The sequence below is a fragment of the Protopterus annectens genome, chromosome 5.part0 (genome assembly GCF_019279795.1).
Source record: "Protopterus annectens isolate FY-2018-M chromosome 5.part0, PAN1.0, whole genome shotgun sequence".
Lineage (NCBI taxonomy): Eukaryota > Metazoa > Chordata > Ceratodontiformes > Protopteridae > Protopterus > Protopterus annectens.
The window spans coordinates 773876014-773892212 of record NC_056735.1 but is presented as its reverse complement, the minus strand read 5'-3'; the positions used below and the strand labels follow the sequence as shown (position 1 = coordinate 773892212).

Here is a 16199-nt window from a genome sequence, read left to right as displayed (position 1 = left end):
TGACTGTATGCAAGTCCCACATCACATAGTGGTTGACTTCCACAGCTCTCCTAGAAGGCCGCCCTTTTTCTGTAGATCTCCCTACTTCCATAGTAACCATGGATACTTTTCTCCTGGGGTGGGGTGGCATTTTGAAGGGAAGGTGGTTCAAGGTTCATGGTCAAACATGGAGGGCACTCGCCACACTAAGTTCCTGGAGATGAGAACAGTCATCCTAGCATTGCAGGCCTTCTAGGACTCTCTTCCCAGGGGTGTGATCTCTGTTCAGAATGACACCATGTCAGTAGTCTAGTACATCAACAAGCAGGGTTGGAACTCTTTCATATTCTCTACACCAAGATGCTATTAGAGTGTGGCAGTAAGTGATGTCTTCCCATCGCATTTTCATAGCAATGCATATTCCCAGGGCTTACAACATGTTAGCGGACAAACTGGGTAGAGCTGTTCTGCTAACTCATGAGTGATCACTCAGTCAAGCAGTGGCAAATCAGATCTTCAGCCACTGGGGCAAACCATGCTGTCATCTTTCTGCCTCATATCAAAGCAGTTACTTTGCCCTGATCACTCCAAAGGGACAATCACAGAGAGACGCTCTAGTTCACAGTTGGCACTGGGTCTTCTATATGTGTTTCACCCTTTCCTCTAATAAGAAAGTTTTTCAGAAAGCCATAAGGTGCAAGGCCAAGATTATCCTCATTGCCTTCTTTTGGCCTTAACAAGTGGGGTTGCCTTTTCTCTGGCCTCATGTATTATGTCCTCTGTGGACACTTGACAGCCTTCCAGATATTCTGACTCACCCATCTGGGCAGCCACACCTGAATCCAGAGACATTGAAGCTGACTGCATTGTTCTTCCAATTTTAACTGTGGCCAGAGATGACAGGCTTTCCTCTAAAGTGATTAATATTTTATTAGCCTTTTAAAAATCAAGTACCAGGAAAATTTATCTTAGCAAATGGAAGAGATTTTATATATGGGCAACAACTAAAAGGATAAATCTCTTTTCAGGTCTACTTCCTTCTGTCCTAGAATTTTTTTTGTATGAGACCTTTTTCAGAACCATTCCAGTTTTTCTACAATCAAAGTACAACTAGCCACCATTTCTAATTTCCATGTTGGACAAAGTCAAATGGCTGTACCCTCTCTAAACATTTGGCGGGCATTTCTAAAAGAGCGTTCTCAATGAGGCCTTCTGTAAGGAATTTTATTCATCCTTGGGATATAACTGTTTTGCTCCAAGTGTTAACAAAGCCTCCTTTTGAACTGGCAGCTTCAACAGATTTAAAATGGATGTCTTGGGAGACTGTTTTTGTAGTGGCCGTCTCGTCAGTCAGTAAGATGTCTGAATTACAAGCATAATGATAAGGTTTCTTTGAGAACGAGTCCTACTTTCATCCCAAAAGTGGCATCAGAGATGAACATTAAGCAAACCATTAATTTGCCAGTATTCTTTCCATGATTTTCTAATAAAGGTGAATATATTCTGCATGTATTAAATGTCCACAGACGATTTAGATTTTACCTCCATAGGACTAAGGATTTCAGAAAATCTGATCAGTTATCTGTAGCCTTTTCCAAAGCAAAGCTAGGGAAGAATGTTTCAAAACTCACTATGTCTAGATGGCTGTCTGACTGCATTGCTTTCGTATACAAAAAATTCAGACACTCTTTTGCTAAGAAACCAAGAGCTCATTCTGCAAGGGCTATGGCTGCTGTCTACTACTTTCATGCCCAGAGTTCCTATAGGTGAAATTTGTGCTGCAGCAACTTGGTTTACAGTCCATGCTATCATTTCTCATTACAAGCTGGATGCACAGTCAAGGTCACATACATCCTTCAGCTCCATAGTTCTCCGGAATATTCTTCTTTGATACCTCTCTGGGTTATGTCAGCTAAGGAATCTGTCCCAAAGGTTGAATCTGATGAAAAAAGACAACATCAAATATGAAAGTTATGTACTTATCTTAGCAATAGATCCCTGTTTTTGTTTTTCCATCCGTAACATAATCCTTTTCTCCCCCCCCCCTTCTAAATTTTTTCTCACCTGGTGTCCTTGTTTGATTAAATGGACAAAACCAGGACTTTCTCATTACACAACCTCAGCTGGTTATTTTTTCCAGGTTATTTTCTAGTATAGAATATAGGTGTTATTGTTTATGAGATAACAAGAGACTTTGTTGGGTGATAAGTAGGCAAACTCGCCTGAGGTATTTGGAAGAATGTAGGGATATGGGTGGGGGGAGTCAGAGCGATGGATCCATAGCATCTAAAGGTATCAAAGTCTGGTCTGGTCTGGTCAGGTCCAATAACTAAAAGGTTGAACCAGATCAAAAGAAAAACATGGATCTATCATTATGGTAAATACATAACTTTAATTCTCAGAAAAAGACCCCTTAAAGTTTAAAAAAGGTAAGAGTTTGAAGAATTTTTTGGAGGCCAATAGAGGTGACAAGGGGATTTCTGGAATTAGACGTAAGAGGACATATAAATATGGGGCATGTCAACAGTGCTGATATGTGGCCAGTAAGGAGAATCTTGTAGTGACAAGCCGGGGTAGAACACTTAGTAGTCATAATTATTACAACTGTAACAGTGAGAGGGTTGTTTACTTGGTGACGTATAGCCAGTGTGCCTCATTTTATGTAGGCAAAACTGACCGCAAATTAAAGAGATGGATTTATGAACATACATACGATATTAAAAACAAGAATGATACCAATGCCCTCTTTAAGCACACAATTTCATGTAGCCAGGTTAGTTTTAGCTTTTTTGTCCTTGAAAGTATCCCCTTAGATATTGGGGGGGCCTTGGGAGACCTGCCTTGAATACAGAGAACTGTACTGGCAGGTTTTTTTGATGCAGGCAAACAGCCGGGGCTCAATGGGTATATTTCTATTTTACCCTTATTAAAACTAAGAGCTGCTAAGCTTTAAATTTAGGATAAAACTGGCACATGTGGATTTTTTATATACCCATGGACTAGCTGCTAATATTATTTTCAGTTGTAATTTTAGATAGAACTCCTGTCCCTACAAACATTTTGGGGTTTTGCCAGTCAATGGTGCTAAGTTTACAATATCTAAAGCATATTCACATACCAGTGCATTAATGCTTTTTCCGAAGTTTTTGAGATTTTTTGAGATTTATAATTTTTTATTAAAGATTTTTATTTAAGATAGAATAGGATTGTAACTTCAATAATTTTAGCCTTGTTTTGTTTCAATACACTAATATACAGGGTGTTAAAAATGGTAGCGAAATTTTAAAGGATGTTAAGGTGATTGTTTTAATGAATACATTAATTAATAGGTGATGTTGATTGGCTAGGTAATTTAAGCACATTATAAAAGAGCCTTGATTTTATTCATTGTCGTCTGATGAAGTCTGCTGTAGTAGACAAAAATGTGGAAGAAATTGTAGCATTAAATAAAGTACTTTGTTTGCTATAGGAGCCTTTCCATTTCACTTTGTTGGAAGTTATTGTTTTTTTGCTGGTGATTTTCCTCTCTTTATCTTTGTGGGTTATAACTTTCATTTTCCCAAATCTGTATTAAGATGCCTGTGACTCACAGTACTGGCATTCTATTTAAATGGAGTTAAAAAATCACATTGTTTCCTTAGTCTAGCATGACTCGTATAAATGGTATTTGAAATGGATTCTTTTAAATAGACACCCAACAGTAAAACAAGATCACATTAATACGGCAGGTCCCATAATGACTATTTTATGGGAAAAAGCATGTTAAAAGTAAGAAGCACTTAGAGTGATTGTGATGCCTTAAACAACTCGGCATACAAAGATACAATTAAAAAAAACATGGTTTTGTGTTTCAGGTGGAGTTCCTCCACCATCCCATACCAGGTTGCCTCTTAAACAGCTTAAATCAGGACTTATTGGACCCATTAGGATCTCTGTTTAACCACAGCCTCCACACTATCCCTCTTCATAAAGGGGGACCATCTACTGACTTAGAAAATTGCAGACCCATAAGTTTGACTAGTCTTGTATGTAAGGCTATGGAAAGAGTAATTATGGACCTGATAAATAATGACATAGGAAAACTCCAAATACTGGACCCAACCCAATTCATCTTTGTCAAGGGCAAGTCATGCCTACTGAATCTGTTGGATTTCTTTGAGAAAGTCGGTAAGGCCATAGATGATGGTAAAACAGTACATGCCACCTACTTCAACCTGGTCAAGGCATTTGACACAGTACCTCCTCAGGTATTATAAAGTAACTCACAAAACTGGTCATAAATCCGTGTGTCACTAGTTGGATAGCCAGTTGGTTAAGGGACAGGACATGTGATTAAAGTGAGTGAATTCAGATTCATCAAGAGGCCAGTTACTAGTGGTGTGTCACAGTGCTAAGTGCTGGGACACTTCTGTTTCGAATATACTTCTCTGAAATCAAAGTTAAAGTGGAAGGCCTCTGGATGACAAAATTATGCTGACAACTGCAAGCTCGGTGCAAGCAGTGAATCCCCCAATGATGTAGATGTCCTTCAGGAGGGTCTAGATCAGACAAATATTGGTGTGAGAACCATGGCCTAAAACTAAATGCAGACAAAAATGCATTATCATACCCTTTGGGAAGTCAAGTACCACTGAAAATTGCAACATTAATAGCACATCCGTAGAAGTAGACTCAGAGGTGAGAGACTTAGATGCACAGATAGATAGCCTGAAGTTTGACTGCCATGTGTCCACAGTGGTAAGGAAGTCCTTGTATGTGGCACAATTTATAAGTAAAGGTATGTCATCCAGGTCTAAGAAAATTATAATCCTGCTTTACTCAGCCCTCATTTGACCAAATATTGAGTTCAGTGCTGTGCCATTTGGCATGTACCTGACTAGTCACTTACAGCAGCTGAAGCAACCTCACAAAGGAAATACTGGGTGTAAACAACATGTTCTATCCCGTTACTCTGTCTTTTCCTACTAATTACTGAGAGGTGACCTATGTCTGACCTACAAGGCACTCACAAATCCAGCCCTGATGGAACTGCTACACATCCACAAGTCCAACAGAACAAGGGTTATCTGATCTAGGGATCTGAACTTAGTCAGCACCTCAACCAAAACATGTTGGAGTGACATGTGTGTGTCTCAGAGATTGCCCCTTCTTTAGAAGGTTTTTTTTGGACTTTTTAAATGTATCTGAAGAAGTTTTTGGTGTACAAAAATGAAAGCGCTTATACTTTTAAGGATTAAAGCTGGTTTTATATATATAAAAAAAACTTTTGGTTGGACATCTCATTCTCTGTGGTGCTGTGGATTGTGTTTTTTGCTGGTTTGTTTGCTCGGTCTGCCTTTTTCAACAGTCTGTTTGCATACTGCACTGGTGTACTGTTCAGCATAGTTGTCTGCATCCTGTGAGGTGGGCAGTGGTGTGAAGCTACTGATACCCTCCCTTAGGAGATTGTAGTCAGATTTTGAGAAGTTTTATTTAGCTTGATTATCGCTGGTGGGTGGGGATGGGGGGTGGGATAGAAACTTCGAATGAGACAGACTGATGATCTGATCTCACCAGGGAGGAATATACTATGGGAGTAGTGCAGCGGTCTCCCATGTTGGTGAGAGCCAAGTCCAGAATGTTATCTCACCTTGTGGGGGGTGAAACGAGCTGGTCTAGTGCATTAGAACTGATGAAGTCAAGAAATCGTTGAGTGAGTCCATTAGTGCAGGAATAGTTCACTTAGTCTGTGGTGGGGTAGTTGAAGTCACAAAGGATCGGGGCGTTATGGGGTACCTTGATGGAGTCAAGTAGTTCTAGGTAGGAGGAGTGGGTGACCTGAGTCATGGAGGGGGGGTCTATAGCTGGCTATAAATTGGATGGTTGTCTTGCCAACTGTCAGTTGCACCTGGAGTAGTTCCAGTGCATTATGCTGGCAAACCTGTCCTTAATGAAGATAAAGATTCCACCACCCTTAGTCTTCCTGACCTCATTTTTTGGTTGGAATGTGTGGAATGATGTATAGACTGGTAAGGCAGGGGTGCCCTCCGCAGCCCTGAACCAAGTTTCCATGACCGCACAGACAACGCGATCTTCCAGTGCAAAGAGAGCCCCCACTGAGTGCATTTTCAGGTTAATGCTCCTATTAGTAAGCAGCATGACCTTCGATTTGCTTTTTGACAGATCTTTTATGTTGGAAGACTCGTCTTTGGAACATTGCCTAAAAAAGGCACAATGGGGAAGCAAGAGCCTTGGCCAAGATCTGGAATTCCAGTGGCAACAGGTGGAGGCCATCTCTGGCAAAGAATCGAGGCCTGTCAACCATGTCATCCCAGGCAGACAGATACTGAATCCCCTTGGAATGACACCAGAAACGAAGCCAATTTTTGACGTCCGTTATTTTTTGTTGGTATTGTGGTATCATTCTTGGTGAAGGTAGGATACTGCTTAGGGCTAAGGTCATACTTGCCTGGGACACATACACTCTGAGCTCAATCATGTCTCTCTTCATATAGTCCAGGGAGGTACATCTCAAGCCATTCACACCAATATGGACAATGACAGAGTCATAGTTGTACTTTTTGTTGAGTGACTTAAGTGCATGCTTGATGTGGCAGATTCTGGCACCAGACAGACAAATGACTGTGACCTTCTCCTTGTCATGCCTGGTGAGGGAGAGGTTAGTGTGTCTCACAACTGAGTCGCCAATGACTAGTATGTTTGGTTTATTGTTATGCCTTGTGGGCTGTGTTGGTTTATTGATTTGCCTTATAGGTTCATAGGTGTGTACTAGGCTAATGACCCTGGAGCCTTTACAAGCCTAGCCTGTAGGACTACCCTGGCATCGTGCCACCCAACCTTAGTTCCCAGTGCCTCTGTCGAGTAAAACCACTGGAATGATCCCTGGGGTGAATTTTCTGTTTCCCATTCACTCATCAAGATTTCTCTCTAGTGAGGTGCTCTGCTTGACATGTATGGAAAGTCTGTTCCATAGTATGGGCAGTCCCTGGGTTATGAACCTGTCCCTCCAGCATGTTCTGTTTATTGTGGTAATGAGGGTGAGGTCTCTGGAGTGTGTGATGTGGAGGGTTCGGGATTTCTTTAGATGTAGCATTTCTAACAGAGCTGGGTCACACATGGCGTTGTAAGTCAAGCAGAGATCCGCCACTAAGTAGGCGATATTAGACAGAATAGTTGGAGTTTTTTGAGTCTGTCCATAATAGGACAAACATTTAAGGCCTATGATTCTCTTTGTAAGGTACTTTTGTGGCCTCTCCAGTTGTTGCAGGTGTCTAGTGAGGTACATGCCAAATGGGGCATTGTACTCCATGATTGACCTAATGAAGGAAGAGTAGAGGGAGACACAATGACTTCTTTCTTCCTAGATGCAAAACCCTTAGTAATGAGATGTGCCACATAGAAGGGCTTTCTGACCACAGTGGCAGTATGGTGGTCAAAAGAGAGGTTGCTGTCAACCTGTGTTTCCAGATCTCTTATAACATCTTCTGTGTTCAGTGGACTACCATTGATGTGGTTATTCATGGGAACCAGGTTTTTCCCAAAGGGGATGACGACACACTTTTTGGCACTGAACTTAAGGCCATGGTTCTGACACCAGTCAATGGTCTCGGTGAGGCCTTTCTGTAGGATGTCAACATCACTTGGGGAGTTAATAATAGCTCCCAACTTGAAATCATCTGCGAACTTTGTCAACCAGAGTCCCTTCATGTTGGCCTGGACTTCAGAGAAGTAGATACAAACAGGAGAGAACCCAGGACCAAACCCTATGGGACTCCACTCGTGACTGGTCGGCAGTCTGACTTGAAGTCAGCTACTTTCACACTGTGGATTCTACCTGTGAGCCAGTTTGAAGCTCACCTAGTGATATAGGGGTTGATGCCTAGCTTAGTGAGTTTTTCTATGATTCCTGAGTGGGGAATGGTATCAAAGGCCTTGGCCAGATCAAGGTAGGCTGTATGAACCACCTTGCCTTCATCCATAGCTCTGGTGACTGACTCAAAGAAGTTGACCAAGTTGAGCAGGCATGATCCACCCTTCACAAAACCAAACTGTGTGGGATCAGAGTTTGGAGATTCCCTATATCCTTGTTTATTAGGTCCATGATGATGCGTTCCATAGCTTTGTATATCAGACTCATCAGGCTAATGGAGTGATAGTTCCCAGGGCCAGTAGTCGCCCCTCCTTTGTGGAGAGGGATGACTGTAGCAGTGTGCCATTCTGTAGGGACAAAGCCTGAGGTGAGTGTGTGATTGAACAGGGCACACAGGTGAGTTGCCAGTTCACTCTGTAGTTCATGTAGAACACAGCCAAGGATATTGTCAGGTCCCATAGAAGTTGTATTCTTGGCCTTGGACAGTGCTGTTTTATTTGTGCAGCAGTAATACTGGGTGCCTGACAATCTACAGGTATTGTGACTGATCCTTTGGGGGGGGGGGGTAAAGCTGGCACTGAATCTTTTGGCCAGTCTATTGGCAGTATCTGTTGGCTCAGTATAGGAGGTAACATTGTGCAGTAGCTCAGAGCAAATCTAGGTATTGCCGTGGAGATTCTTTACATAACAATAGAAGGCCTTGTGGTTGTCTTTACCATCTGCTGCAATTCTGCTTTCATAGCTAGCTTTAGAGGATTTGATGAGGGATCTCAACTTTATGTTGAGGCTGATAAGAGAGTTTTTCCAGTCTTGGGTCTTCACCTTATTCCGCATCAGTTTCCTCTTTCTGTTGTGGAGTTTGTTTATGGCAGGGGACCACCATATTGGCTTCCTTTTTTGGAGTAGAGCATCTTGGTTCTATTGGGTATGGCAAGATCCATGCATTAGTGTACGTGTTCGTACAGTGCATTGGTGTATGATTCGGCGGTCATGCAACTATTCTCCATTTGCATGGGTGCCGTGAAGGTAGCCACCTCTGTTTTTAGGAGCCTAAAGTTAGCTTTGGAGAAGTTTTTCATGGTGGTTACCTTTGCGGGGGGTGGAAGGGATGTGGATTTCCAAGGTGATTAGTTTGTGGTCAGATCTAACCAGGGAGAAGTTGACTATTGGTGTAGAGCAACAGTCACCCATGTTAGTAATGACCAGATCAAGGATGTTGCTACCTCTAGTGAGGGTAAGAACGAGCTGGTCCAGGGCATTGGAATTAATGAATTCCAGGAAACGTTGGGCAAATGTATTGGTACATGAGTAGTTTTCCCAGTTAGTGGAGGGGTAGTTGAAGTCGCCCAGTATGAGAGTGTTAGGTTGGACCTTAATATTCTGCAGGGTGCATAGGAACGTGGAGTGTGAGTCTTGGGACATGGTTGGGGACCTATAGCAGGCTATGACCTGAATCACTGTCTTACCCAATGTTAGCTGCACCTGAAGTATCTCTGATACGTTTTGCTGGGCTACCAGTCTGGAGGTGTGTGCATCCTTTATGCATATGGAAACACCACTGCCTTTGGAACTTCGGTCCATGTTCTGGGGCTGAAAGGTGTGGAATAAGTTATAGCCTGGTAGTGCAGGGGTGCTTTCTGCTGCCTTGAACCAGGTCTCTGTTACGGCACAGATGTCAATGTTCTCCATTATGGGCTGTGTTTGTGAGACACTGGTATGTTGTTTTAATGTAATAGAAGACAGCTAGTATTGTAGGATTTGGGAGCTCAATTTATGCTACTGTATATAAATGCACTAATTTTAATTTCTTTATTATTTTTCCATTTAACTAAAAAAGTAACATGACTGTATTATAAATGCTTCACTGACTGCAGAAAACACAGGATCGATTCCTTTTCTTTCAAAAGACTTTTCTTTAACATGGGTCCTGCAGGAGAGGAAGACCTCTCCTCCGATTTGACCAAACATCTATTTCAAAACACCTTCTGGACCATTTGGGGGTCTACAAAATGACAGGTTGACCAAAGTCATGGATCCGGTAAAACTGGTCAACTGTTTATTTTGTTGACAGCTTTCCTGCCTCTACCATTTAGTTGGCAGGAAAGTTTATCAACAGTAGTGTGAGATTGGTGTAATACCAGGGTTGGAGACTGTGCCTTTTCTCTTGTATTGTGCTGTCTTGGCGTTGGTGTATATTAGTTGGGGGGCACAGCCCTACAAATGGAGCTTGCACCCTTGCATTTGCATGCTCCAAGGTTATGTCTTAAGATTATGCACATTGTGTCATCAATCTTTTGAGATCAGTCTTTTTTGTATTATAATGTATAAGTCGATCTACTTTGAAGTAGATCAGTTTGCATAGACCCATATATATATCTGTGTGTAAAATGAATAAATGTACACACACACACACACACACACACACACACACACACCTACCTATGATGTCATCAACAGTTTATTAAGCTATTTCATGTGTCCCATACCATAAACCCATGTATACCATATTACCATATAGATGTGTATTGGGGTGTGCATGTGGGAAGTGTCATTCTCCGTTTCTCTATATATGTACATATGTGTATGTTGTGTATGCATAAACACACACGCATATATATATATATATATATATATATATATATATATATATATATATATATATGTGTGTGTGTGTGTGTGTGTTTATATTTCAAATTTATTTTCTGGAAAAAAGATTCCTTTACTCATGGCTGGGTATTTAATGAAAGAAATTCACAGAAGTCTAATTTCCTCTAAATCTGATGGGAACTCCTGAATTTCTGCTTCATCTTTGATTGACTTCTATACAAACAGTTTTTTCACCAGTCAGTGAAAGGCAATTATTCCAGGGCAAGAGCTACATAAATTAAATAGTATTACACATTTGTAACTAGTTGTTGTGCACCCAAATGAAAAAAAAGTGATTGCAGATGAATATTTCATCACTGCACAGTCTGTAGAGGGTATTGTATAAAATGCACTTTCAGTTTTATTTTGGGTTCTGTTGAATTGTTGCAGTATTACATAATTTAGAATCTGTAGTCCTATACTGAAAGTACTCCTCCACTTTACTGTGACATCGCTTTGCCACTTTAAAAAGCCTGTATAAATGTGAATGCTTTAATAATTTTTAAAGACTATTGTGGCCACTGTACATGTTTTGTCAGTGTAAAGTTTCTATAGTTTACTGAAGTAATATTTATCATTTTAGGCAGCTCTGCTTTCACTGTGGCAATAAAAGCACTTTCTTCAAATGAATATGTTAGAATCCATGTGCCTAATCCACTGGATCGAAATGATGGTTCGTTTCTCATGAGGTATAGAATGTACAGCAGCGTCACGGGTGGGTTAAAGATCGATGTACTGCACCAAGGTAAACCAGTTGCACAGTCGCCATATATTTTGAAAGGTAAGCGTGCAAGATTATACTTGTATACTGTTGCTGCAATTTCTTTAACTGTTTGTTCCTTTTCTCTCTAGCATGCAAGCATATTGATTACTTACTCTTTAAAATTTGGTGGGACATACATCTGACATGCACTGCGTGGAAGGGCAGGGTATCTCTGTTGTAAGGAATACTGCAAAGATGATTAAGGAAGGGTATCCACCACACCCTCTCCTTTTAATTCTAACACCACTGACTCAGTACCATCTCATTTCAACTCCTGCAAGATAGAGGGACTCCAAAACGGCCAGTTTCAATAATACCTTTTATTGTCGACACTACAAGCACTTTCACAGACTAAGCTGCTTCTTCAGGTAATGTCCATCAAACTAAAAAACTCAGTTTAAATACCATATACTACCTCCCCTGATTAATCATGTGACATCAAGGCACTCAAATGATTTAAACAAACAGTCTCATAAAAGCATATGCAAAGCACCTAAGTACAGAAATCATAATACATTCATAAAAATGCATATGTGTGTGTATGTGTATATATATATATATATATATATATATATATATATATATCTAAGATAGTGAATGTTTTTTGTATATATATATAAATAAAAGCAAAAAAAACATTCACCATCTTAGGTTCCTAGATTTCAGCTTAGGTTTTATAGGGACCACATCATTAAGCCCATGCCCACTAACACCTCTCAGTCTAATGATCCACTTAGACTCAAGCTGCTCAGCTCAGCGGCTTCATTTTTATTACATTGTATAAGAAACCATGCATGTTAACCATCTTTTGTATAGGCATAGTATGCACCCCACCCACATGTTTAGTAACGTGGTTAAGAAACCAGTCTTTAGAGCCTGCAGGTTAAATCTACGTGAAAAGGAGTTTCAAGAGCAGGTAGAAACTACACAGCATTGTTTAAGGATGAGAGGTTATAGCGACCGAGAAATAGCTGAAAATGTAGAGAGGGTAAAAAGCTTGAGGAGGACCACCGCTAACCCTTATTTTTCAAAACCTGCATCAGACAGAGTAATGTATAATAGGAGCAATCAGTGTAAATGGAGGGTACCATTACATTATTCTAGTAATGTTTCCATGTGCATGAATGTTATTAAAAAACACTGGAAAGTTCTTATGACAGACAAGGATATTTTCAGAGTGACAGAGCCTACTCCAGGTTTAGGAACATGAAATCCTTAAAAAGAACCTTATGTTACACAAGGAATAAGCATGAATACAGCAGTAATGTCACTTTAACATGTGGCACTCATACTGTATGCACTTACACTGACAGCAGTTCTACTTTCACACACCCTGACTGGGATAGAATATATAGGTTCAAAGTTTTTGCCACTTGTAGTACCTCTCACGTTGTTTACTTGGCCCACTGTTTATTGTGGTCAACATTTTACATAGGCAGGATGGATAGAATGCTTAGAGAAAGATAACGGAACATCTGTATCATATTAGCAAAGGGAATAAAACTAATGCCCTTGCAAAACATGTCATTGCCTGTGGTACTGAGCACACTTTTAAGTTTTTGGTTATAGGGAGGGTGCACGAGACATTAAGAGGAGGTGACATCAGGAATAGTACTGAGCAGCTTGAGTCTAAGTGGATCATTAGACTGAGAGGTGATAGTGGGCATGGACTTAATGATGTGGTCCCTATAAAACCTAAGCTGAAATCTAGGAACCTAAGACGTTGAATGTTTTTTGCCTTTGCATTATTGTATTTTTTATGTTTTATATATATTTGTTACATATGCATTTTTATGAATGTATTATGATTTCTGTACTTAGGTGCTATGCATATGCTTTTATGAGACTGTTTGTTTAAATCATTTAAGTACCTTGATGTCACATGATTAATCAAGGGAGGTAGTATATGGTATTTAAACTGAGTTTTTTAGTTTGATGGACATTACCTGAAGAAGCAGTTTAGTCTGTGAAAGCGCTTATGGTGTCGACAATAAAAAGTTTTTTATTGAAACTGGCCATTTTTGAGTCCCTCTGTCTTGCTGGATTAATTTTTTGGTTTTCTTTACTGGGATTTCTTTACCAGAAAGGGTTGGTATTTGTGTTTGTTCTGTCAATTCAACTCCTATTTTATGCAACAATGCCATCACTTATTATTAATTATAATAGCAATTCATCTCTCTCACTCTCTGTTTACTCCTCCCTGGCCCTCTACTAAACAGATACATTCATTCTTGTTCTTCCCAGTCTCCACCTGTACTATAAGAAAATTTCTTCTGAAACTAAAACCAGTCTCTTTAGCTGGTGACCATCTTCCCCTACCTATAATTCCATGTGGTCCCCGATTACCTCAGATACCGTTTGCTGCTTGATCAGTCAAAATGTGTCATTCGAGGGCTCTGATATGGTGCTTAGATAAGTGGCTGTTTTGTAATTATACTTCTCTAAGTTTTTTTCACGTTGCATTGCACTTCTGTCTTCTAACACCCTTTCAGATTTGTTTTTTTTTTTGTTTGTTTTTTTTTTACAGTGTTCTGAATCTCTTCTTCATCCTTTTTAAGGAACTTGTTTCCTACCCTACCTTCCATACAAAAAAAAAAATAATAATAATTAGCTATATTTAGATATTGTTTTTCATATAGGATTATTGAGATTTGCTAACAGTGTTCTAGGTTCTACTTATTTTCTCTGTTTTTTGTTATTAGCATTTGCTGCTGTTTACACTTTTGGCAAAATCATGTCTGACAAGGCCTCTGGATTTAAAAAAATGCTCAGCTTGTGGGCACAAGATCCTGCCCCAGAATCCTCACTCCCTGTGTGTTTATTGTCTGGTGGTGTTGCATTTAGAGGCAGACTGTGAAGTTTGCACTTCTTTTGGGGCCAGAGCTTTACAGGGTCATCGTGATAACTGGTTTTGAAGGGTCTCAGCACCTTCACCTTCTGAAGCATCTTCCCCTTCTTCAGAAAGGTCTGACAAACCAAAGGTTTCCAAGGAAAAAGAGATGGGAAAAGCAAGAGAAAAAAGTAAGGATAAAGAACAGAGGATTGAAAATTCAATCCAGAAAAAGATCTATGAACCCATCAGACCAGTCCAACCTGGCTCCAACAACTCCAAGGGACTTAGATCTGTCTGCTTCAGAAGTTTGTTTGATCCATTCACCATCCTCCATCACTTTGTTTTTCACTATAGCCAGTTAGTCTGAGGTTTCATTAATCTTTTTTTACAGCAGAAACATCTACACTCATCTTGACTGCCTTCAGTGGCTTCAGCTTTCTGGTCTTCCCAATCACTGAGTAGTCTGTTTGAAGCTGATGTCGACCGGACAGTGCCGACATTTCTTTGGACACAGATCCAACAGGGAGTCCACCTGGTGCTTACCACTTTGGTGGCCCCAGGCTTGGCCCCTACTGGCCCACCATTGATCTCTCTTGTTGCAGTCTCACTTTTGAATTCAGTGCCTACTGACTAGAGCACCCCCAACTTAGAATACACACGTCAGAGCCACGGCATTAAAGACTTCAACTTTGGTTTCCCTGTCTCTCTCTCTCCCCCCTCCCCTGATTCCAGTTTTGGCCAGGATGGTCCTGCTGATAGACCCCCCCCGGGGGCAGATCTGGGAACAGATTTAACCAGTGCAGAGGTGGACCACAGATCCAAGGGTTTTGAGGGCCTTTTTCGGAGAAACCCTTCCAGCACTTCTGAATGATTGTAACTGTCATACTCTGGAGACAGTCATGGCATACTTAACCCTGCACCCTTAAGCTTACCACTTTGGTGGCCCCAGGCTTGGTCTCTACTACTCCACCATTTATCTCTCCTTTTCCAGTCTGACTTTTGAATCTATTCCCATGGACCAGAGTTTCTGCAATAGAGTACCCCCATCAGAGCCAGCAGCATTAAATACTTCAACTTTGGTTTCCTTCATTGTTTCGACTCCAGCCTTTTTGGATTGGGATTAGTTTCAAGAGATGAAGCATCAGAGCAGAGACTGGGGGTTGGGGCCCTTCAGAGCTTCTGCTCTGGACAGCTCAGTGCATTTGTCAGCCTCAGAGCCAAGTTGTATTACAGCTAAGGATGTTCTCTCCCTGTCCTCCTCAGGTTGGGGGGGGGGGTGCTGCTTTGGCTCAGGATTTGGCTTTGGCTTTCGAGGCATTTGAGAGGGTTCTGTCCAGATCCAGTGATGAGGCAGTCTACTAAAGCACCCTTCCAAGAGGAGTCTGTGTTCATCTAGACATTCAGGATTGGCTGTTCTATCTCCTGTATAGTTCCACCTGATGACAAGCTAGTAAACCTGTTTCTCAGCGGGTGTGGAAGGACCCTGATATGGTGGAGCTAATTCAATCAAACCAGATACGATCTTAATGGTAGTTAAGACTAAGTCCCGATGGAGCAAAGTTCCCCAGTAGATGCAGTAGCCACAAGAAAGGAGCTCTCAGAGAACAGCACATCTATTAATCCCCTGATAGAAAATATAGGGCATTGGAAAGGTTTGGGAAATGGATGCATGCTTCAGTGACATTTTCAGTCAGAGCGCTGAACTACTTAGCTCACATGATTCTCTTTCAGAGGGACTTGATGGAGCTGTCAGAATCCCTCTGTGGTAACCTGCCTGGGGAAATCCAGAGGAGTCTCAGCTGTCTACCCTTTAATCCATGACTAATGTGATCATGCATTTGCTTTCACCAGCATTGCCCACCATTGCTATGCCTGGATGCACCTATGTGATTTTTGTGGATGGCTTCAAGACATTCTTTATCATTTCTCCCTTTAATGGTTCAACAGTCTTTGGACCCAGCATAGAAGAAACACTTATCAGATGTGAACTAAGAAGGCAGACTCTGTCTGCAGTTGACGTATGTTTTTCCACCCCACAGAGGACTTTTTTCTGGAACCAAAGGGGGAAAGAAGTTATGGTATTGAAAATTCCAGCTTTTTAATCAGGA

At 41.0% G+C, this 16199-nt stretch overlaps 1 protein-coding gene across 1 annotated transcript in view; it reads left to right on the top strand.

Annotated features, from left to right (window-relative positions):
* The window catches only part of POGLUT3 (protein O-glucosyltransferase 3), a 573319-nt gene that overhangs the window by 126651 nt on the left and 430469 nt on the right, over positions 1–16199 (top strand). Inside the window, exon 2 of the mRNA XM_044072624.1 lies at positions 11079–11276. Within this exon, the coding sequence (XP_043928559.1) occupies positions 11079–11276 (198 nt within the window). The remainder of the gene's footprint in view (positions 1–11078; positions 11277–16199) is intronic.